A 23230-nucleotide genomic window follows, 5' to 3' on the forward strand; every position below is an offset into this window, starting at 1 on the left:
TTTCACACTTTCTGGCATTAAACGTTATGACTTTGGCTTCCTTCCTTCAGATTTTACTAGCCAGGATCACATACCAGAGTAGGGGGTGGCGGGCAAGGATCATTTCTCGGAAAATGGGCCAGAAGTGTTGATCTTTTTCAGACATTTCACTTTAATACAAAAAACATTTATGGAACAAGTGCAAAGCTCGGTGCTTGTCATTCATGTTTCATTCGTTCCCTCACTCACTCACTCACAAGTCAAATCCAATCTTCGCTGCATCTCACTTTCGTGGCATCGGTTCAGGATGAGGGGCGGTCCCTTTAAGGCCCTGGAAAGGGTCTCGGTGTTGGTTTCGCCGGGGAGGCCACGCCCCATCACGTGCGCGTGGTCTCAGCGGGGCGGGGCTGGCGTCTCTTTGCTGCCGTCACTTCCGTTTCTCTGTCAGTAGCGAGCGAGCGAGCTGGAGGCAGTTCGGCTACAGGAGCGGAGCGTGAGTGCTCGGACCCCGCCCCCACCCCCTCGAAACCTCCCTCGATCGGCCCTCACCTTGCCAGCCCGGCCGCTGCGCGCCCGCAGCCCCGGTCCCTCTCGTCGACGACGGCCGCGGGAAATGGCGGCGCTGCCTGATCTCCCCCATGCTTCCTCGGCCTTCCCGGACCCCTCCTCGTCCCCGACCCCGCGCCCGATGCGCTTCAGGCCTCTCGGCCCCCGAAGCTGGCCCCCGGGAACGGCCCAGGGGCGGCGGGGGAGGCGGCGCCGGGCGGGAGCGAGGAACCGCGGGAAGGGGGCCGGGGCGCCCCCGGGACAATGCAGCGGCGGCCCGGGCGGGGGCGCGTGCGGGGTCTGCGCCAAGGTCTCTTCGGGGTCCTCATCCCTGCCCACAGGAGGGGGGACCCGGTCGGAGGAAGGCAGGCGGTGCGGCGAGGGAGACTGGCGCTGGGGGAGTGAACGGCTGCTTTGCTGGGGGGCAGTGAGCTCTTCGAGGGAAGAAAATGGCGCTTGGTGCAAGTCCCTCCTCTCCCACGCCGTCTCCTCCGCATGTCGCCGCCTCCCACGCCCCCTCCGACCGACCTGTCTCCCACCGCCCAAGGCGTTGTCAGCCCCGGGGTTCTGGCCGCTGCCTGGCGTCGCGCGGCCCCCTTCCTCCGTTTTGGTGCTTATCACCCTCGTGTTGTATCGAATTCGCGTGCCTTTTAGTCTTAGTTTATTTTCACCTCTTGTTTTCTAATCCCTTCTTCCCCACGCTTTCATCAGAGATCGGAGATTTCATTTTTTAAGTTGTGTTTTTTATGTATTCCACACCAGCGCTGTTAGTAGCGCCTCGCCAGAATTGCGAGCCTGCCGCCCTCCCCCCCACTTTTTTCCCCTTGGAACGGTACAGGCTCATTAAGTAAAAGTGAAAATATATTTTGTTAGAAGTTCAAACAGACTGGCTTTAGTTACCGTTACCTTGTTTTCGTGTCGGATGGACTTATTTGGGTTAAACACGAGGTGGTTCTTTGAAATGATCTTAGGCCCCCAGGAACCTTTCATGAGCAGATGGTATAGTTATGCCTGACCGTTTCAAAGTGAAAAACGGTACGTTCAGGATTACCTTAAAAAAAAAATTGCTTCTCGGCATTATTACCTAGCATGAAAAACAACTAAATTGATTTTGGAGATTAGGTTGGAAAGCGGAGCAGTAACAGGATTAATGTATAAAACGTGGCTATAAATGTTTCCTGCCTCCCTTCTGAATTTACTACTCTTGGCATCAAGAAATTGTCAGGTAAAATCAACATGGCTGGCTTGGGCATGGTTTGAGCTTTTTGAATTTAGTGGCTAGGCTAGGGATGGCCCATTTCTTTTACCTTGACTTCCTGTTTTGGGATACATTCAGTGCCCTTGCTAAGGGCAAGTTTAGTCGAGATCTGGATGACTTAGGTTTTTTTGAAGTCTTTTTTTCCACTTTTTTTCAGCAAACATTATAGTGTGTGTTGTGTATATTGGACCCTTTAGGGCATACAGAAGTTAATAGGACTCAAGTCTCTTCTGAGATGGAGGTGGAGAGAGCAAAAGATACTTGTTTTGAAAATAAGCATTTTACCACTTGGTATTATAAGTGCTTTGAAAAGAGGTACAGCGTGAGATTCCTTGAATTTTGGGAAACAGAAGCACAAGACTCTGCCTTGCCCTCAGGCACTCTGTAAACATCCACAGGGAAAGCAAGGCACTGGCCTGTATACCTCTGGGGGGACCTAGGGAACTAGGGACATAGTAGGAATTGGAGGAAAGGTTTTGTCCCTCCCATAAGCAGATTCTTCAAATTTTAGTTGTATTCCAGAGTAGAAAATCAGTGTAAAATGTAAATGAACTGTGAATTATGAATGACTTTGATTCAGTACTTGCTCCTTTGATTGGCATGGTCAAAAAGCCAAAAAAATTGAGAACATATACAAAACATGAAAAATAGGATTATAATGGTAAAATTAATTAGATATTGACATCTGTATAGTACAGTTGTTCACCATGCTGTGTGTAAGTTGATATCAGTTCCGGCAGTGAATAATTGTACATAAGTCTCGTCGGTGGCAAGTATAAAGCAGTACTGAGAATTATTCTTATTTCTTCTTGGTTTTAACAGTGATTGCTGTCAGCTGCCTTTTTGCAGTTTACCCTAAACGTAAACATCTAACCCTGCTAAAATGAAGTGTAAAAAGCCCCATTGACTTTGAGAAAGAGAGAGGTGTGGGAGTATGAGATGTGTATGACATTTAGTTCTTCTTTCTGGGTTCAGAACTCTTCACTTTGCATGTTATTTTCAACTTGGAAGAGCACAGGTTAAGAGCATAACTTCTGTAGCATAACTTCTGTGCTCAGTGTAACAACTCCAGTACCAAAAATGGTAGAAAGGACTGTGGAACTTCTTGAATCTTGATTGGGGGAGAGTTAAGTTGAAGGTAATAGAGCAGTTTATGAATTATTTACATAATGTATTTTTCTTTCAGAATGCCGAAGTCAAAGGAACTTGTTTCTTCAAGCTCTTCTGGCAGTGATTCTGACAGTGAAGTTGACAAAAAGGTGACTATACACACCATGTGATTTTTGTAATACTTAATTCAGCAGTATTGCCCACATCCAGTTCTGAAGGACTGCACAGCATATCAGAATCTTAAAATGAGAGCCTGGATGGATGTTTCTGAAAGTGCAGATGGCCCCTGAACCACTTGACTAAAATGCGTAGGGTGCTTGTTGTACACACACACGCCAAGCCCAGATGTCAGACTTGAGCAAGTCTTCTGACACTAACAAGCTTCCTGTTGTGGCTCTCTAGGACTCCTAAGGCTCCCTAGGGGAATAGCATTAGATTTGGGCCAAAGCCACTATTTGCCATTATTTAGTAGTCTTCCTAATCTGTAGGTATTCTGTGTAGTTGTTGAGCCAAATTATCTGAACTCCTTGAAAGTAGATGTCAGCTTGACGGTCTTCTCAGCCTTGATGTTTATCCAGCCTTCAAGGATTACATAAAATTTGGCTTGCTACACTTTAAATTAGAATGTTATTTACTCTGGTCCCCTCCTTTTAGTTAAATCAGCACCCAGCAAAGCTAACATGAAATTACCCATTTTGATAGAAGAGGCTTTTTCTGCTTTAGGTGATAATTGTGCTATAAGCTTAACTGTGCATTCTACTTAACTGAGCATCTCACACTGTAGTCAGGGCTTCTTCCATGCAGATTTGTCCTTTATCTCCTAGAACCTTACATAGTTGTGTCTCTGAGCTCAGTTAGCGGTGTTAGTTAAAAGAAAAGAGAGCTTATATGAGAATCTTGGAGGAGATGGACTTTTATAGGGAAGTACATAGTATAATATCACCTGGAAGGTTGAAAAAAAACTTCAAAGAGCATGCATGGCTATATTCGAGAAGGGAATGTCTCTTAGTTTTTTAACTTGCACACAGTATAGCATTTGAATACATTGATTTAACAAGTTTTTTATTGAGCTTTTATGTGCCAGGTATGTGCCATTCCGCGGGGAGTATATAGACCCTGATAAAAAGAATAATTGCTTACTGCTTATTGAACTGAGGTAATTTTTGCTATTTATCCCAAATAATACTGTTAGTCCTGTAAGCACTTACATTAAATGAATCTAGTCCTTCATTTTTTGTACATAAATACATACATTATATCAGTATTTTACCTAGCATCACATAATTTGGTAAAACATTAATAGTTTATAGCCTTCCACTAAGGAACATGACTGCCCTCTACTGTTTGGATTGGGAACTCTACTGGATTTCACGGACTGTTGGCTCATTTTTTTAATAAATAAATAAAATTAATTAATTAATTAGGTTGCACCAGCTCTTAGTTGTGGCAGTGGGCTCCTTAGTTGTGGTTCCAGGGCTTCTTAGTTACAGCATGCATGTGGGATCTGGTTCCCTGACCAGGGATCAAACCCAGGCCCCCTGCAGTGGGAGAGCGGAGTCTTATCCACTGCACCACCAGGGAAGTCCCTTTTAGCTCATTTTGAGAATGAAGCTATATGAAAAACTTTTAGAGTAATGCTGCTTTTAAAACATTGTTTTGATTTTGAATGCTAGTGTAACACATTACTGTTTATCTTAAGTGATTTTTTTGTGATGAGGAAGTTTTGTGATGAGTTGTTGACCTCTGGTGCCCAGTACAAAATACCTTTCTTAGCTTTGCAAGCTCATAAACTTGCTGAGCCAATTTAAGTCCTTTTTGGAATAGGCAGGCATAAATAATCATAAGTTGGTTGTATTTTTCCTAATTAGTACATTTTCTTTGTAAAAGTAAGTAACTGACTAGTTTACTAGACTTGTGGTTTCCAAAAGTTTAAGTTTATTCAAAAGCAGCAGCCCCCGTACTCCCATCGTTTTTCTCTCCCAAAGAAATTTGATGAGGGATCCCAGTCTATAAAATAACTGTTTCTCTGGTGAATACCAGTCTAATGCCTGAAACATCTTTTGGGTTTCTGAGAGCAGTTTGAAAACACTGTACTAGATAGCAGTGCTAGGTTAGTTTCATAGTTCTGTTGTCAAATGAAACTTGCTTGTGTATATATTTATGTTTTTTTAATTCATAAATGGAGTGTTTTGATCCTTTAAGTTTTGAAAAGTAATGGAATCTTTTGAACCTGAGATGTGTTTTGTTCTTATGCAGATTTTAACCATATTCTTGTTTTTCTTTCAAGTTAAAGAGGAAAAAGCAAGTTGCTCCAGAAAAACCTGTAAAGAAGCAAAAGACTGGTGAAACTTCAAGAGCCCTGTCATCTTCTAAGCAGAGCAGCAGCAGCAGAGATGACAACATGTTTCAGGTAAAGTGGGTTAATTTCCTTAGTTCCAGAGGAATTATTACCTGGCTTGATCTAAAGAATGTTAAAAGTACCTTAATCTGATAATGCATAATAATTTTTTATGTATGTTATAATTCTCTTGAGATATTCCTTGAAATATAAGAACAAGTTAGTAGAAATGAAAGATGTTAGATGCTAGCATCTTTGTTAAATGATTAAATGTTAGATGATTGTTAAAATCTAGAATTCTGTAGTTTTGCTGTATTTAAAACAATGGGAATTTAAAAGTTAGAGAAATGCAAAAAAAGATTGAGAACTGCACGTTTAGAGAGCAGCTTGGAGGAGGTAGGTCTAGTATTGGGCTGTGAAGTATGGATAGGATGTTACTGGAGGGGAAACAGCAATATGACCTGCCTAGTTTTGGCTTGATAACAGAAAGGGTGAATGGGTTTACTAAAATGGGCCCTCAGTTTATATATTGTGGGGATTAAGGTTGAGTAGTGAGGTAAAGTGAGGGAAGTTCATTAGAGGGCTTTGATGAAATTACTCAGGACCGGCATAGCTTTTTTCCTTGGGTTTCTTATCTTGTTTTAGGGAGACTTGCATTGGCATCATGGTACAAGAAGGATTTATGGGAGAGGCAGTGGGGCTAAATTATGTGAGGTGATAAGGGCTTAGATGGTTTTTCTAGAAGATGAAATAGTGATGATTAAGATCTCTGGTGAGGAAGAATGGACTAGAGGAATGAAGCCATCAATGAAGACTGGTTTTAAATTTGAGAGACAATAGAGATGAAGGTTTCATTGATAGATATGAGGAAAATAAATTAGTTTTAATGGCAGAGGTGGTTAAGTTTGGCCTTTTGGATTTGATTGTAAGTGTGATAAAGTGTCTCTGCTTTAGAACCTAGAAGGCTTAGTTGGGAACTGTTCATGTGGGATCATTAGTATGGTTGACTGAAACCTTCCATTGAAGTAAGTATAAACCAGAGGGAGAAGAGGTGGTGACTAGGACAGGTCTTGTGATATTCAGGATGGAGGGAAAAAAGGATATAGGTTAGAGAAGGGGAAGGAAAATAGGAAGAGTACAGTAATGGGAGCAAGAAAAAAATAAGTGCTTTGTGGGAGCATAAACAAGATAAGCGTTTCAAGGAGACATTAGTATTAGTCGAAGTCAGAAGGTTGGACAAAATGAGACTGCAGACATTTACTTGACTAGAAAGTAAGGCTTGTGTGTGTGTGTGTGTGTGTGTGTGTGCGCACTTATTTATTTATTTTTTTAAACTTACTGATGTCCTTGAAAGACAGTACCAGGATTAATGTGAGAATGGGAAAATAGAAGTTGGATATTTTTACTCAGTTTTGTCTTGTTATAACTCTAGATAAAGAAATAGACACATGCTAGCTATGCTTAATACTGTATTGAACATTGGAGATGTACTAAGTAGATTTTCAGGCGCAATGATCATACAAAAAATGGTAAGTATAAGGAGATGATATGTTAGCTTGAGTGTAGTAGCCTTTCACTCGGAATATGTACATTGAATCATGTTATAAATCTTAAATACATACATTTTTAAATTAAAAATTATGTAAAAAAGAAAAGTGACAAAATGCAGATCGATTTTTATGGGTTTTAGTCTTCTGACTTTTGTATATTTTAGAGGAACTAGGAGCAGATTAGATTAATTTGACAGAGAATGTGCAGATGCCTTGAAGTGGGAAAGAGCTTGGATTGTGCAGGAATTATGAAGCACTTGTTCCTGGAGCCTAGAAAGTTGGCTGGGAGTGTAGGTAGGCGATCTAGTTGATAAGGAAGGTGAAGGCCAGATCTTTCAGGCCTTTCCTGTTGGGAGACCAATTTTAGGAGTTTTAGTTTTATTCTCAGTGCAGTAGGAAGCTATTTTAAGTGGCAGAATGAAATGTAAGATCTGCAAGAAAGTATCCCTTCCTTTCATAGACTTTCCTCCTATATAGAATGAAGGACTGCTTTGGAATATTTCAACTTAATGTTTGTACTAAAGGTAAAAACTTTGAAGTATTTGCTTGGCAGTTTATCTTGGGCTCTTCTCTGATCAATTCTGTTCACTGTATGCCTGCTTGTACTTGGATAATAGAGCATCTGCGGCCTATTAATGACTTTCATCTTGTCTCCCTTACTCCTGATTGTACAGATAAAGAAACTAGGGCCCACATTTAGAGATTTTATTCTATTACAGCAGTTTTGGGAAACAAGTTCTTTTTTTATAGGGGAGTTATCTCACCCAAAGAAGTGAGTTCAGTTCTTAGGCCCTCATTTGGAAGGTTTCCAAGCCTCAAAGGCTATTAGACTCCTCACCCTTTTGAAAGTGCCTTTAGGAGGATCATATAGGCCTGATTTTCAGAGTGACTTTTCACAGACATAGTGAATACATTGGTTATGTAATTTAAAATGAGGACTTCATTTTTATTACTAATAATGGTTTGATAATTTTATTAGGAAAGACAGGTGAAGGATGAGGATTTTGGAAGGAAAATCAATTATGCTCATTGTGTTTTGTGAAGTTTTGAAAAATTCTATTTATTTAATTAAAAAAATAGAGATATATATTTCCTGTATTTTTCATTTACCAAGAAAATGCCTTGAAGAGAGCTCCCAGAGTGGAACTTCTTTAGACATTGCTAGTATCTTTAAGGACCTGGGTTATCAGATATACTTTACCAAAGACAAATCTAAAATCTAAATTAAAGTTGTTTGAGTATTGCTTAGTAGCCATAAGACTACTAAGACTACTACTTGTTTTTTTTGTTTTTTTAACCTAAATACCCATCTTCTGAGAATAGAACTGGAGGAAATGATTTTAAATTTTGGTAAAGCAATGTGCATCAAACATAAGCAGCTCTCTAAATGTAATATTTGAAGAGAATTGTGCCCAAGGAAAGTCACTCTGCTAATCTTTTAAGCTGTGGAATGATTTGGGCAGTTTCCTGAGTAGAGAGGAGATACTACTAGATGCTTGCTTTTTTGTCTGGTTTCTTCAGCTCTGAATTTTGAGAAGTTGGTTCTGAAGGGATATAATTTACCTGAGATGACTTATGTGATGTGGATTGGAGAACTATCTTGTAATTACTTAGTACCTGTGTCTTAAAAGGTCAGAATGATTGAGGCAGGGGGACTTTGATCCCTATTCTTCTTCAGAGAGATCCCTATTCGTCTTCAAAGTTCAGCACAAAGGATCGGTAATACTGCTTTAGTTGATTTGATGATTTTAAGGATAAACCTGTTACTTTTAAATTATGTTATTACAGAGTCACGTGTTCTTAACCTGGGGGTTTATTTTGGGAGTCCATGAAATTAATATTTTATTTGGGTTTTTTTGAATTGAAGGGATTATTTATAACCATCAGTACCCCAAAGGGGACAGGAAATCAAAAAAATTTAAGAATCACTGTTCTGTATGACGTACATATTATTTTTTTCCTTGTTAACCTCCAGATTATATGTGTGTGAAAATACATGCATTCTGTTGTGTGATTGTTTTCTCCTATGACATGTAAGTGCAGTGATCTTTATTCTTTCTACTTTTAATTATATCTATACTACCACCTCCTCATTTTTCTGTGGTTAGTTTTTTTGTTTTATTTGGCAAGAATTTGTCAGCTTTATTTCTCCTCAAGGAAGAGATAACTATTGGGCAAGTTCTTTTCTTTTTTAAAAAATAAACTTTATTGAGATATAATCCATATACAATGAAATGCACACATTTAAAGCATAATTTGGTGAGCTGTAAAAAATGTATTTTTAAAATTTTATTTTATTTTTGTTTTAATTATTATTGGAATATGGTTGATATACAATGTTGTGTTAGTTTCTGCTGTACAGCAGAGTGAATCAGTTGTACATATACATATATCCACTCTTTTTATTGGGTTGGCCAAAAAGTTCTTTCAGGGTTTCTCTAACATCTTACAGAAAAACCTGAACGAACTTTTTGGCCAGCCCAAGTAGATTCTGTTCCCCTATAGGTCATTACAGAGTATTGAGTATAGTTCCCTGTGCTATACAGTAGAGTCTTATTAGTTATTTATTTTATGTATAGTATGTTTATGTCAATCCCAATCTCCCAATTTATCCCTCCCCTCCCTCCCCCCACTTGGTAGTCATAATAAGTTTGTTTTCTACATCTGTGACTCTATTTCTGTTTTGTAAATAGGTTCATTCGTACCATTTTTTTAGATTCCACATATAAGCAGTATCGTATGATATTTGTCTTTCTCTAAACGTACATGCTTTTGTAGTGAGGCCGTTTCCATCACCCTGGAAAGTTCCCTCTAGACCTCCCTTTTATAGTCCATTCCCTTTCCCCAGGTAAGCACTGATGTAATTTCTGTCCCTAGAGATTTATTTTGCCTGTTCTAGAGCCTCATAAATGGAATCATACAGTCTGTATTGTTTTGTGTCTGGCATCCTTTGCTCACCATAATGCTTTGGGATCATTCCTTGTTTCAGGTATCAGTGGTTTGTTCTTTTTTATTGCTGATTGGTATTCCATTGTGTGATTGTACTACAGTTCGTTTATCCATTCATTTTGGGTGGACATTTGGGTTGTTTCTAGTTTGGGGATATTAGGAATAAAGCTGCTGTGAATATTCTTGTGCAAGTCTTTTTGTAGACATTTGAGCCTTTTGGGTAAACACCAGATGTATTTGCTGGGTCACAGGCTAAGTGTGTGTTTAACTTTAAGAAACTGTCAAACTGTTTTCCGAAGTAGCTGTACCATTTTACAGACCCACCAGCAGTGTATGAGAGTCCAATTGCTGCACATCCTCACTGGGTATTACCAGTCTTAAAAATTTTATCCACTTTAATTAATGGATGTGTAGTTTTACTTTGTATTTCCCTAATGTCTTATTTTTTTTTTTTTTTTTGCGGTACGCGGGCCTTTCACCGCTGTGGCCTCCTCTCCTGTTGCGGAGTACAGGCTCTGGAAGTGCAGGCTCAGCGGCCATGGCTCACGGGCCCAGCTGCTCCGCGGCATGTGGGATCTTCCCGGACTGGGGCATGAACCCGCGTCCCCTGCATCAGCAGGTGGACTCTCAACCACTGAGCCACCAGGGAAGCCCAGTCTTATATTTTTGTTTGAAGATTCTATTCAGATCTTTCGCCTATTATAAAAGGTCATTTGATTTATTGAATTTGAGGGGTTTTAAAAAATATTTTAAATACAAGTCCTTTGTCAGATACAAGTATTGTGCATATTTTCTGAGTCTGTGGTTTACTTTTTAAATTTAAGTATCTTTAAAAAGCTTTGATTTTAAAAATGTCCATTTTCATCAATTTTTTGCTTTTTTGGTTAATGCTTTTTGATTCCTGTTTAAGATATAGTTCTCTACCCCAGTGCCACAAAAATTTTGCCAGTGTTTTTTTTGCTACACTTTTTATAGTTTTAACTTTCATATTTAGGTCTCTAATCCATGTAGAATTAGTTTCTTCTGTGTATAGTGTGAGATAGGGGTTGAGACTCATTTTTCACCCCTGTACAGATAATCGAGTTGTTCCAGTACCATTTGTTCAAAAGACTATTCTTTTCCTGTTGAATCACCTTGGATCTTTAAAGAAAATCAGTAAATATACAAAATATTTATCTATTTCTAAACTCTGTTGTAGTCCATTGATCTCTATGTCTGTCTTAGTACCACACTGTCTTAATTACTATGCTTTTATGGTGAGTCTTGAAATCAGGTAGTGTAAGCCCTTTAACACTGTTCTTTACTTTCAGAATTATTTTTTCTATTCTATGTATTTTGTATTTTCATACACATTTTATAATCAGCTTGTCAATTTTTATCAAAAAGTCTACTGGGATATTGATTGGGATTGGGTAAATCTGAAGATCAATTTGGGGAGAGTCGGCAACTTGACAATATGGAAGTTCCTGTTCATGAATATGGTATCTCTGTCCATTTATTTAGATCTTTTTTGATTTCTCTGTTTTGTGATTTTTCTGGTACGTCTTTTGCTAAATTTATTCCTAAGTATTTTGTGTTTCGATTCTATCGCAAATGTATTGTTTCTTTTTCTTTTGATTTATTTTTATTTTTTTAACATCTTTATTGGAATATAGTTGCTTTCCAATGGTGTGTGAGTTTCTGCTGTATAGCAAAGTCAACCAGCTATACATATATCCCCATATCTCCCTCTTGCGTCTCCCTCCCTCCCCTCTAGGTGGTTACAGAGCACTGAGCTGCTTCCCACTAGCTGTCTGTTTTACATTTGGTAGTATATATAAGTCCATGCCACTCTCTTACTTACTTTGTCCCAGCATACCCTTCCCCCTCCCCGTGTCCTCAAGTCCATTCTCTACGTCTGTGTCTTTATTCCTGGCCTGCCCCTAGGTTCTTCAGAACCACTTTTAAAAAATGTGTTGTTTCTTAACTTCATTTTCCAGTTGTCATTGCTAAATAATATGTATGATATTACATAATATAAGTATACATATACATTCTATATTTTATATATTTATATGTTACATATGTATTTTTTAGGACTTCTTAGATTTCTCTCTTGATGATGATTTTTGTTTTTACATCATCCTTTTCATTCTTTTTCTTGCTTTATTGCTAGTATTTCCAGTACAATATTGAAAAGAAGTGGTGAGAGCAGACATCCTTGCTTATTCTTGATGTTAGGGACAAAGTATTCTTCTGACTCTTCTTTTTCCTCTAATGCCTCTATTGCTTAAACTTTGGAATGAATGTGCATACTGTGGATTTGGTGCTTTGGGCTGGGAGAATGAAAAGTCATGGGATAAACGTGGTGCAGTTTTCTGTAGGGCCCATCTTTATTTGAAAATTCACGTTAAAACTTTTTATGTTAAAATGAACACTGGAGAAAAAAAATTAAAAAAAAATAAAGTGAACTCTGAATATATTAAGGGGCAGTATACAAAAGAAAACACACAGTAAGTTTTTGGTTACAGTAAGGGGTTCAGATGTTGGTAGAGCAGCGTCGGTCTGTGTCCTCAGGCTTCCCCTCCTTTCACCCCCCCAGTTCTCTGGTGCTGGTGTTCCCTGAATCATTATTGCCAGATTTTAAGAGAGTCAGTTTATTGACCTATACCTTTTCCCTACTTTGTATAATTTCTTACTTAAAATAGTCAAACATAAGTTATTTGAAGAGTGATTAAGGACGTCAAATTGTAAATTCACAAAATTTTAAGTACGTGGATGGCCAGTCACGTTAGGGAGAAAGAAGATGCCTCTTTTTAAGTTCATCTGTAGCAAACAAACATTTATACACACCTCATTGAAATTGTGGGTGAGGAAGCTTGTTAGAAGTTTCTAGGGATCGAGGGTAGAAGTGAAGCTAGCTAACAATGTGTTGTGTTAACTGTATTGTACCATGCTTTTTACATAAAATAACTGAGTACTTCTTATTACTAATATAACACTGGTAAAATGCCGTTCATATACTTATACTGTTTTTTTAAAAAAGGTTGCTTTCAGTCTTGATCTTTAACTTTTTTTCTAGTGAAATTTTAAAGTTGTAACCCTGTTTTTCTGCTTCTGGTTTTCCTTTTTTCTTTCTTTTTTGTCCTTAGTTCAGGGACCTATAAAGGCTTCAGAATTCTCTTCCTGGCTTTTCAAGTCCTTTTCAGTATAGCTCCATCTATTCAGCCTTTTGAATCTCATCAGTAATCTTTCTGCTTTCCTTGGTCTATGTCCTCATCACTTTTTTCTCCCTTTTGCTTAATTAATGGCCTGTCATTTTTCAAGGTCAAATTCCACCACTCAAAGTCTCTTCCACTACTCAAGCCCACACTGAATGCTTACTTGACTTACCTAATCAATATTACTCTAGTAGGTTTTCAGTGTATTTTAACTTTATCTATTCATCTGTCACATGGGCTTACCTTGAAAACCAAAATGAAACAATGTTCAGTTCAGTGCTGTAGGTGCCTAAGATACTTAAAAATTTGTTAGGTATTAAATCAGTGTTACAAATCACTTTTGGGAGTTTCACTGTGATAATTATTTTGGTCTTATTTATTTAGTTCATCCATTAAAACAGTTTGCTGGGGACCTGGTATGACAGGCACTAGGGGACACAAAGAGGACTGTAAAAAATAAGCCATTAAAAATGACAGTAAGATCACTGGTGACTTTAGCATAGGCATTGAGAGTTTAATCAATGGAAACAGCAATTCTTGCCTTTCAAAAATTAGCAATTAAGGGAGGAAGGAAACATGAGGAAAGTTATACAATGCAGATTAGGGAAAAAGCCTTAGCGAAAGAGGAGAATGAGCATGTTTGGAAATGGTAGATAAGAAACCAACGGAAAGGGAAATAATGTACAGTTGACCATCAAATAATGCAGGTTTGAACTGCCTGGGTCCGCTTATACACAGATGTTTTTCAATACTAAATACTGCATGGTTTGTGGTTGGTTTAATCCTCGGATGTGGAGGGCAGAGGTATAAATTATACTTGAATTAACCTCTGAGTTGTTCAGGGGTCAGCTGTATATGCAAGAAATGGGATACAAAAGGTAAAGAACTTAAGAATTGATGAAGATGTGGGTAAGAACTGAGAAGAGAGATTTGAAGGCACTTAACCATACCTGATGGACTGTATTTTCTCCATAAAGCATGAGGCATACCCTGCAAATAGGGGGCACACCAGTGGGATGAGAAATTGGAGAACGAAAATGAACAAGACCTGAGACAAGAAAAAGCAGCCTGAGAGGACATAGGCAAGATGGAAGCCATAAATGTGTACTTGTATCAGCACAACTGTGCTTCTACTATAGCAATACTTGATATCCCAATAAAAGGGATTATTTAATCATTAAGGGACCCATGTTTGTAGGGAAAGCAACTTTTACATGATGATGTGTTTCAAGCACAAGGTCATAGCTAGTATTTAAGTTAGGAAGATGAAGAGTAGGTTTAAAATGAGTCAGATAGGTAGAGGTAGTAGAGGTTTTGATCAGATATCCTGGAAAATGCTTATAGACACTTGGTTGAGTAAGCCTTTTCCTTCCCTGTGCAATCTATAGTTTGTGTTAAGCAGCAGTAGAAGGTTTTTGAAAAATAGTTTTCTGTGGACAGTTTTAGGTTCTCAGTTTGAGACTGTAAGTCGAGTGTATTAAAGATGTTATTTGAAATGAATGTCTAAAAGGAAGAGCTAGAGCTATGTCATGTTACTGTTGACTGGAACTTTGGATTCTTATATTCAGAATGGTTGCTAAACCAGTGTAGCTAGCTGAGTCTTATTGATTGCTACGGTTGTGGTTTGTGCAAGATTTTGCTTTGTAATGATCTTTATGGTAAAAAAAAAAAAAAAAAAAACACAACATAAAACTTACCATCTTAACCATTTTTAAGCATACAGTAATGTTAAGTATGTTCACTTTATTGTGAAACAGAGCTCCAGAATATTTTCATCTTGTAAAACTGTTAAATAACAACTCCCCTTTCCTCCTGATCTCCCCCTGGTAACCACCATTCTACTTTCTATCTTAATCTGACTATTCTAGGTACCTGTTTTTTTTTTTTTTTTTAAAGCATATGAGAATTTAAAAAATATATCTTTTTTGGCTGCATTGGGTCTTTGGTGCTGAGCGGGGGCTTTCTCTAGTTGGGGTGAGCGGGGGCTACTCTTTGTTGTGGTGCACGGGCTTCTCACTGCGTTGGCTTCTCTTGTTGCAGAGCATGGGCTCTAGGCACGCGGTCTTCAGTAGTTGCAGCACGTGGGCCCTAGAACGCGTGGGCTTCGGTAGTTGCAATGTGTGGGCTCAGTAGTTGTGGCGCAAGGGCTTAGTTGCTCCGTGGCATGGGGGATCTTCTCGGACCAGGGTTCGAACGCATGTCCCCTGCATTGGCAGGTGGACTCTTGACCACTGGGCCACCAGGGAAGTCCCTAGGTACCTCATATTAAGTACTGGAATAATCCAGTATGTATCTTTTTGTGATGAGCTTATTTCACTTAGCATAATGTCCTCAAGGTTCATCCTTGTTGTAAATAGCATGTGACAGAATTTCCTTCTTTTTTAAAGCTGAATAATACTGTTAATATATGTCCCAATTTAATGTAAAAGTGATTGGAAACGTGAGATGTGCTTTGTTTCATCTTTTTAGAAAGATTTCTTTTTAACAGTGATAGTTCCTTTGGTGTAGTTTTGATATTGAGGATAGTAATTATTTTTGTGATTAAAAGTAGAGTGAGTGGGCTTCTCTGGTGGTGCAGTGGTTGAGAGTCCACCTGCCGATGCAGGGGACGCGGGGTTTGTGTCCGTGAGCCATGGGTGCCCGTGAACCATGGCCTCTGAGCCTGCGCATCCGGAGCCTGCGCTCCACAACAGGAGAGGCCACAGCAGTGAGAGGCCTGCGTACCGCAAAAAACAGAAGTGGAGTGAGTGTGCAGCCAGTGTGAATATAAATATGGATGCCATTGTTGAACACCTTTTTATGTTTTTTTTCTTTTGCAGATTGGGAAAATGAGGTATGTCAGTGTTCGGGACTTTAAAGGGAAAGTCTTAATTGATATTAGAGAATACTGGATGGATCCGGAAGGTGAAATGAAACCAGGAAGGAAAGGTAAGATTTAATTTCCTGAATTTGGTCCTAATGTTGGGACTAAATTTAAAATTATCTAAGCTTGAAATTGTTTGGACTTGATTTGAATTTGAAATAATGTTGATGGTGCATAGGGCGTGGGAGATCCTCCTTAAGTTGATTCTCTTTGTCTTCTGTAGCCTTTTTGTTTGTTTGTTTGTTTTTGGCTACCCCATGCGGCATGCAGGATCTTAGTTCCCTGACCAGGGATGGAACCTGTGCCCCCTACAGTGGAAACGCGGAGTCTTAACCACTGGACCACCAGGGAAGTCCCTGTAGCCTTTTTGGACATGACACTTAACTTATTTTAATGAAATGTCTTAAATAAAGCTTGTTGAAATATCTCCCTCCCTCCCCCCAATAATACCCCTAATATCACTTCAGTTGGCTGCTAATTTACTTTAAAAAGATTACATCAATTCTGAAGTAGAATGGGGGCACTGGGAAGGTGTAAAATCAGGAATGGAAAATCCTGGTTTACAGTGTTTCCTTTTGGTTCATCTCCGAACAGATATTCTTTAGGGTGGTATCCTTTAAGTGGGTCTTTGTCCTCCTTCCATTTTTGCTTCATCCAGTCCCAAGAATGTCATCATCACAGAAGCATGCTTTATTCATTCACCAAATAGCTACAGAACATTTGTGTACCAACAGAAATTCATATATTTGGCTGGTTAGCTGCTTTAGGTTGATCCTTAGCTAATGAAAAAAATGCCTCCTTATTTTCTTCTACTCTGCCTGCATGTCATTTTGAAAAGTACCACTTGTTTGCTTCATGTAATTTTTGACTGTATTAAACTTAACCTTTATATGTTTTAATACCCTTTTCTTGTTCAGGCTACTTCTGGATCTTTCAAGTTGTCCCAGTGTAGCCAATGCCAGATTTCTTTTCTTGGTCCTGCAAACATTTACTAAAATGATTTGATTAGCCAGCCCTTCCTGAGTATTGCCCTAATACATTCTCCTCTTTCCTCTCAATTTGATGGCCTCCCAGCAGTGTTCTGAGAAATTCATTAATCTTCCAATTCTAGTTTATTTCTGTGCTTAAAGGGTCAAGCATTAGAACATTGTAAGTTTAAAGCCCAAAGAACTTTCTGTTCATACTTCTATGTCTTCAATAGGAACATGTCATTAGTTAATGTTTTAAATGTTTATGTGTCTGGTGATAGGCTGAGATTTTATTCACATTAGCTAATTTAATTATTCACAACAACCCTTTGAGGTATAAGCAGCATTTTACTGATGAGGAAACTGAGGTTTAGAGGTAATTAATTTTTTAAAGGCCATAGAGTTAGTGACACTGAGGCTGGGATTTGAACCCTGGCAGCATGACTCCAGAGTGCACTCTTAACCAGTATGCACAGTCTAAGAAGTCCTGTTTGGATCATGTCTCAGGGATTTTTCCAAAGTGAAGTGAGTGCTTCTGGAAGAACTCAGCACAAAGTCATTCATGCTGAGTTCTGTGGAAATTTTGAGCAAATGTTGGAAACAACTGGTTGTAGAAATGAGGTGTCACATACCGAATCTGGGTCTGGCCACATAGCCTGCTAGTTTGCAAGCACTTGTGAGATAAATCTTCAAATCATCATTTGTGCTCAGTGGGTATAAGAGGCATTATGCAGGATGCAGTGTTGAAGGTAAAACTGGGTATAAGATTGACCTGCTAAGGTAATTGTGATGAATGTGTAATTAACAAACGTAAGGGATTTGATTTTTAATGTACTGTTGTGCCATTCAAAATGGTAATTTAGATAAAACAGTATTTTAGTTGGAAGTATGAAAACCCTCAAGAGAGCTTAAGTAGATAGTCAATTTTTGACTTTTAAACTTTGTTTTTAGGTATTTCTTTAAATCCTGAGCAGTGGAGCCAGCTGAAGGAACAGATTTCTGACATTGATGATGCAGTAAGAAAACTGTAAAATCAGCCATGTAAAACCTGTACTGTTCTAGTTGTTTTAATCTGTCTTTTTACCTTGGCTTTTGTTTTCTAAACATTGTTTTCCAAGCTATTGTATATTTGGATTGCAGAACAATTTGTAAGATGAATACTTTTTTTTAAATGCACATTATTAAAAATGTTCTGAGTGAAGCTAATTGTCAGTTTTATTAAGGAGGATTGCTTTTGTGTCCACCACCTAGTGTAAAATAAAATCAAGTAATACAATCTTAACTGTTGTGGCCTTCTTTGATCAGAAAAGTTGGTACTATTTAAGGCCAAAAGTAACAGTTTCTCGACCTTTTAGTTTCAACTCAGCTTTTACGTTCAAAAGGATTAGCATCGCATTGAATTTAGAAAATTTTGGTTTGTGAAATTCATGGTTGATCTGTTTCGTTCTAGTCAAATATCTGGACTTGTTTGATTTTTTTCTTTTCCCCCCACCCCAATGATATTTCACTTTCTCCTTTTTTTCTTCACTTCATTTTCCTTTTAATAACTTGTTATGTTCAGTTTTCATTTTGCTTTTTCTTGAGTATATTATGCTAATTTGGAAAGTCAAACTGTCAAAATGTTACTTATCTCAATAAGGTACTTGTAAGTAAAATGTTATATGAGAACTACAATCACTAATTCTACTGTATTAAATATTAGAAGATATAGTTTGATAAACAACATGGCTTGTATGAAAACTCTGAGCAAGTAAATGTATGTATGTCATTACCTGTAGTGTTCTGTGTAGTTGTTATCTTATTGCTTAGTCTGCAGAAAATAATGACTTAGATGTCTGATTTGCTTTCACTTATTAAACATATTCACCATGGGATGATGTCTATAAAATCAGATATTGTTAAATTAGACTAGGATTTAATAAAAATTGTGAAAGCTTACTGGCCTAACATTTTATTTTATGACATTGAGTATGGATTATATATAGCCAGAGATGTCACTGAGCTTAACTGTCATAGTAGATAATGTGGTCAATTTTTAGGGGAAAGAGCACAAAGAGCACATACTGGTGTTTTTTAGCCTTTGCTTCAGTAGATTTGGTTCTTTTGCAGTTCATTTATGGGACAATGACATTCTAGACTTAATGTTACTGAGTTTTAGCAGGCACTCTGAAGTGATTTTCATTGAACCATAATGATGAAGCAGACATAGGTTGAGGCACAGATTTCAGGGGCTTTGTAGCAATAAATAGGGCATGGTGTGCCTTAGGAGAAGAATGTAAAGAAACTATAACTGAAATTTAAAAAGGTGGCAGTGAAGAGGAAGGAATTCTCTTCACACTAAATGATAACACATGATATTTTGATCACATTGATAGGACACAGTTCTAGATAGAATAGTAAAAAGAAAGGTTTAAAGACATGTAAAAAATTCTTGCTGACGTTTGGTAGCTAATCTCAAATGGTTACTACCATATCAGAGAGTTGCACTATTATACCAAGTTTGATTACTATGTCTAAAACATTTTATAGTAGACTTGTCAAGGACTTGATTTCAAAACCATCTGCCAGGCCACATAGAGTTACCAGTTGTTTTTTTTGGCAGCTGTTCTAAGTGTTTCTTTTACATTTTTAAGATTTTTTAAAAGTGTTTTTTAGCAGTAACCCTAATATGTGCATAATTGGGGAAATAAATCCTCTTTTCTGGTATTTTAGCCTTCATCACATAATAGATACCAAAGTGTTCAGAATACATATTTTAGACAAATGATACTTGTTTGAAAACTTTCCCCTTATTTGGGAACATATTAACTGAATTGGGTAGATTTGTAAAGTATTTCTTATTGTATATACAGAAAGGGTAGTTAGAACACAGAACTCTGATTTTGGTGTAGATGAAGAGGGAGTAATGCGTAAATTTCCTAGGTTTATGTGAAATTACAAGGTGTATGCATTTTGAAACAATCTGCTAATACAGAGATGTGCTGAAATCTGTTACCTAGGCATTTTCTAGCTGTTTAGTATTATGTCATTAAAACTTTCAAATAAGGAGTGTTTCTCTGGCAGATTTTGGTAATGTTCTTGGTAAATTCATTTCAGTACATTACTGGATATGTAATGTACAGAAATTATTAATCTCGTGTGTGTGTAGAAAAGGATGAGAACTGGGTTAAAAGAAGAGACTTTTAAAATAACTTGTGCTGGAGAGAAAAGATAGGGTATATTGTTTTCTATTTAAACTTTACCTTCTTGGTAAGATTTCTTCCAGGAAGAAACCGACATTTTCAGGCACTGGTTTCTTACCTGGTAATGCCAAAATGAATTTAATTCACGCCAGCCCACGAATCTGTGCAGTAGCAGGGCCTTTCTAGTGGATTTTTGTCTTTGTCTTTTTAAAGTACAAGCAGCATTTGACCAATTTCTAATGCTCTTGGCGTTTAAGGAACAACCACTAAAGAAAAACTCTTACAATTTTATTCTTTTTTATTTTGCTTCATAAATGCTTAAGAACTTCTTTTGAAAGAAGAATACTCCTACCTCATTAGCTAGTCAAGATGCTGTGATGGTCAGCCTATTCTTAATGTGTTTAGGAAAAAAGACAGGAAAAGTAAGTACGTTCTGGCTTGGCTATTGAGGGGAAAAGAGAAAGAATTGAGTATTAATTATTTAAATGTTCCTGATGGGGGTATGTTAGAAGAGAACTATAAAAGTTTGAAATTTTTAAAAAGTGCTGATATTTAGGTATCTCTCCTTAAATTCTTTGCAACTCACTTTTTATGGAAAATCCAGTGAAACACTCAAAAGTTTTTGCTTTTTTTCTTTAAAGTTTTTCCAGATAAACTCTAGGGGTAAACATTCACATAGTAACAAATATGTAATTCTGTAATTGTGGAATACCTGTCTGCTTTGTTTGGTACATCTTCCATGGAGATGTCAATGAATATACCGCATCTGTGAATATTTTAAATGTTGAAATAAAAACAAGAAATGTGCCCTGTGTGTCATCCCAGTTTCACAGACCCAAAGATGAATTGCTAAGTTATCTGTTGAATGGGTTTTATTAACAAATAGGATACCTTTCTGTGTGAATGCTTTGGAATGTGAATTAGCCTTTGAGTGTTAAATCTTATGAGGACCTATGGGACTGGGTGCTGTGGCCTCATTTTTTAATCTACTTGATCCAAATGAAAAAATGCAAATATTAAGCTGTACGTGGCCTCTTTTACTTTACCTGTATGAGTGCTTTGTGGTCTGATTATTCCTTGTTATAATTAATGTATAAAGTCTCTATTTTTCCCTTCTTGATTAGTTTTGCTTATTAGTGAATATTAAGATCTCTCATTGTTTAAATTTCTATTGAGGGAAATTTACATCTCTCTCTTTAGAGAGATCCATGGAAGGTTACTTATAACTCTTGTTCCACTTTGAATTTTAGTGAAACATATTGACTTAAATATCTAGTCAAGAAGAAAATAGTACTTGGAATTTATACAGTTAATCACTGACTTTCCAATTTTGTTGTATGGTTCAAAGGAGTTACGGGATACAAAAGGAGTTTGAAAAGTGTGAAACGTTAAAAAAATTATGTGAAATTATTTACTATATAACATTTTATTCAAGACTTACGGCCATCTGTGTCAGAGATCTTGCTACACAGGCATTCCCCTCTTCCCCCACTCACTTCGTGTAAATTCATCACAGAATTTATCACCTTCCCAGACCTCCTTTTACAGCCATTTAGTCCTGGGCTAACAATGACCTACTGTTTTTGCCTAAAGTGAAGCACTCCTCTTATTTCATTCTTTGGCTCTTGATAGAGTTTATCTTTCTGCTAGATAACTTATTTTAGCATGGAAATGATTTAGGCCGCTTCCGTTTTCTAAACTCTGCTAGAAAAAAAAAAGCACTTATCCTGAAGCTCAACAGTTGGATACTAAAACCTACCTTGGTAACAGAATGCTATATGCAAGGGGCTTCTCCTACCAGCCAAGCCAGAACTTAACTAAAATTGTGTGTGTTGTAGCTCATGTATTTTGGAAAGTGGTGTGAAGTTCCAGTTTGACCCTCTTCTAATTAAGCCCAGTGTACTGCTAGCTCCTGCTCTGGCTTTGTTTCTCAAATGAGTTATTGCAAGAATGATACAGAGAATTCCCATATATGCCTTCACCCAGAGATTCCATTCATATTTTGCCAGTTGTTCCAGTAATGTCTTTATAACAAAAGCTTCCAACCAATTTCGTTGTTAGTCTTCACTCTGACACAGTTCTCTTCACTTGTTCCTTTGCTTTTACAACACTGATGTTTCTGGTGTCTTGGAGGTTTGAAGGTCATGAGTGATGTTGACAAGGGTGGACAAGGCCTAGAAGCTGGTTGACTGAGGAGTTGGAGACGTAGCTTGGTTGTGAATGAAAAGTGGGATGGCAGCTGTGGAAGCATGTGGGATCAAGGGCGGGTGTCTGATTGAAAGAAACACTGTGTGCAGCATCTGTGACATGCAGAGTTGACGGTGTTCAGTACATGTTTAAATTGACCTTTGATGTCCGCTACAATTTCAGTCACTTCCCACTTTTGTTTTCTGGTGACTTTTTCTAAATGCCACCTGAACTGTGAGTACTTTTAATAATTTTTTTCAACATTTAATTGGAGTATAATTGCTTTACAACGTTGTGTTAGTTTCTTCTGTATAACAAAGTGAATCAGTTATATGTATGCATATATTCCCATATCCCCTCCCTCTTGCATCTCCCTCCCACCCTCCCTATCCCACCCCTCTAGGTGGTCATAAAGCACCGAGCTGATCTCACTGTGTTATGCAGCTGCTTCCCACTAGCTATATAAGTCAGTGCTACTCTCTCACTTCATCCCAGCTTACTCTTTCCCCTCCCCATGCCCTCAAGTCCATTCTCTACATCTGTGTCTTTATTCCTGTCCTGCCCCTAGGTTCATGAGAACCTTTTTTAGATGCCGTATGTGTATTAGCATATGGTAATTGTTTTTCGCCATATGACTTATTTCACTCTGTATGACAGACTCTGGGTCCATCCATCTCACTACAAATAATTCAATTTCTTTTCTTTTTATGGCTGAGTTATATTCCATTGTATACATGTGCCACATCTTCTTTATCCATTCATCTGTCGATGGACACTTAGGTTGCTTCCATGTCCTGCCTATTGTAAATAGTGCTGCAAAGAACATTGTGGTACATGACTCTTTTTGAATTATGGTTTTCTCAGGGCGTATGCCCAGTAGTGGGATTGCTGGGTCATAATGGTAGTTCTATTTTTAGTTTTTAAGGAACCTCCATACTGTTCTCCATAGTGGCTGTATCAATTTACATTTCCACCAACAGTGCAAGAGGGTTCCCTTTTCTCCCCACCCTTTCCAGCATTTATTGTTTGTAGATTTTTTGATGATGGCCATTCTGACTGGTGTGAGTTGATACCTCATTGTAGTTTTGATTTGCATTTCT

General features: G+C 38.0%; 1 protein-coding gene across 1 annotated transcript; it reads left to right on the forward strand.

The window, feature by feature from the left end:
• Positions 1-334: 334 nt before the first annotated feature.
• On the forward strand, positions 335-20750 carry SUB1 (SUB1 regulator of transcription). Its single transcript, XM_059060849.2, has 5 exons — positions 335-472; positions 2970-3042; positions 5181-5303; positions 15750-15858; positions 17713-20750. The coding sequence occupies exons 2-5, from the start codon at positions 2971-2973 to the stop codon at positions 17790-17792; spliced, it is 384 nt and encodes a 127-aa protein (XP_058916832.1). The 5' UTR covers positions 335-472; position 2970; the 3' UTR covers positions 17793-20750.
• Positions 20751-23230: the final 2480 nt, after the last annotated feature.

This window comes from Kogia breviceps, chromosome 4 (genome assembly GCF_026419965.1).
Source record: "Kogia breviceps isolate mKogBre1 chromosome 4, mKogBre1 haplotype 1, whole genome shotgun sequence".
Lineage (NCBI taxonomy): Eukaryota > Metazoa > Chordata > Mammalia > Artiodactyla > Physeteridae > Kogia > Kogia breviceps.

Excerpts from the sequence above, each read along its gene's own strand:
- SUB1 (XM_059060849.2), top strand. The coding sequence starts at position 2,971 with ATGCCGAAGTCAAAGGAACTTGTTTCTTCAAGCTCTTCTGGCAGTGAT. Across the intron at positions 3,043-5,180 it reads ACAGTGAAGTTGACAAAAAG|TTAAAGAGGAAAAAGCAAGT; the intron begins GTGACTATACAC and ends TTTTCTTTCAAG. Across the intron at positions 15,859-17,712 it reads AATGAAACCAGGAAGGAAAG|GTATTTCTTTAAATCCTGAG; the intron begins GTAAGATTTAAT and ends CTTTGTTTTTAG.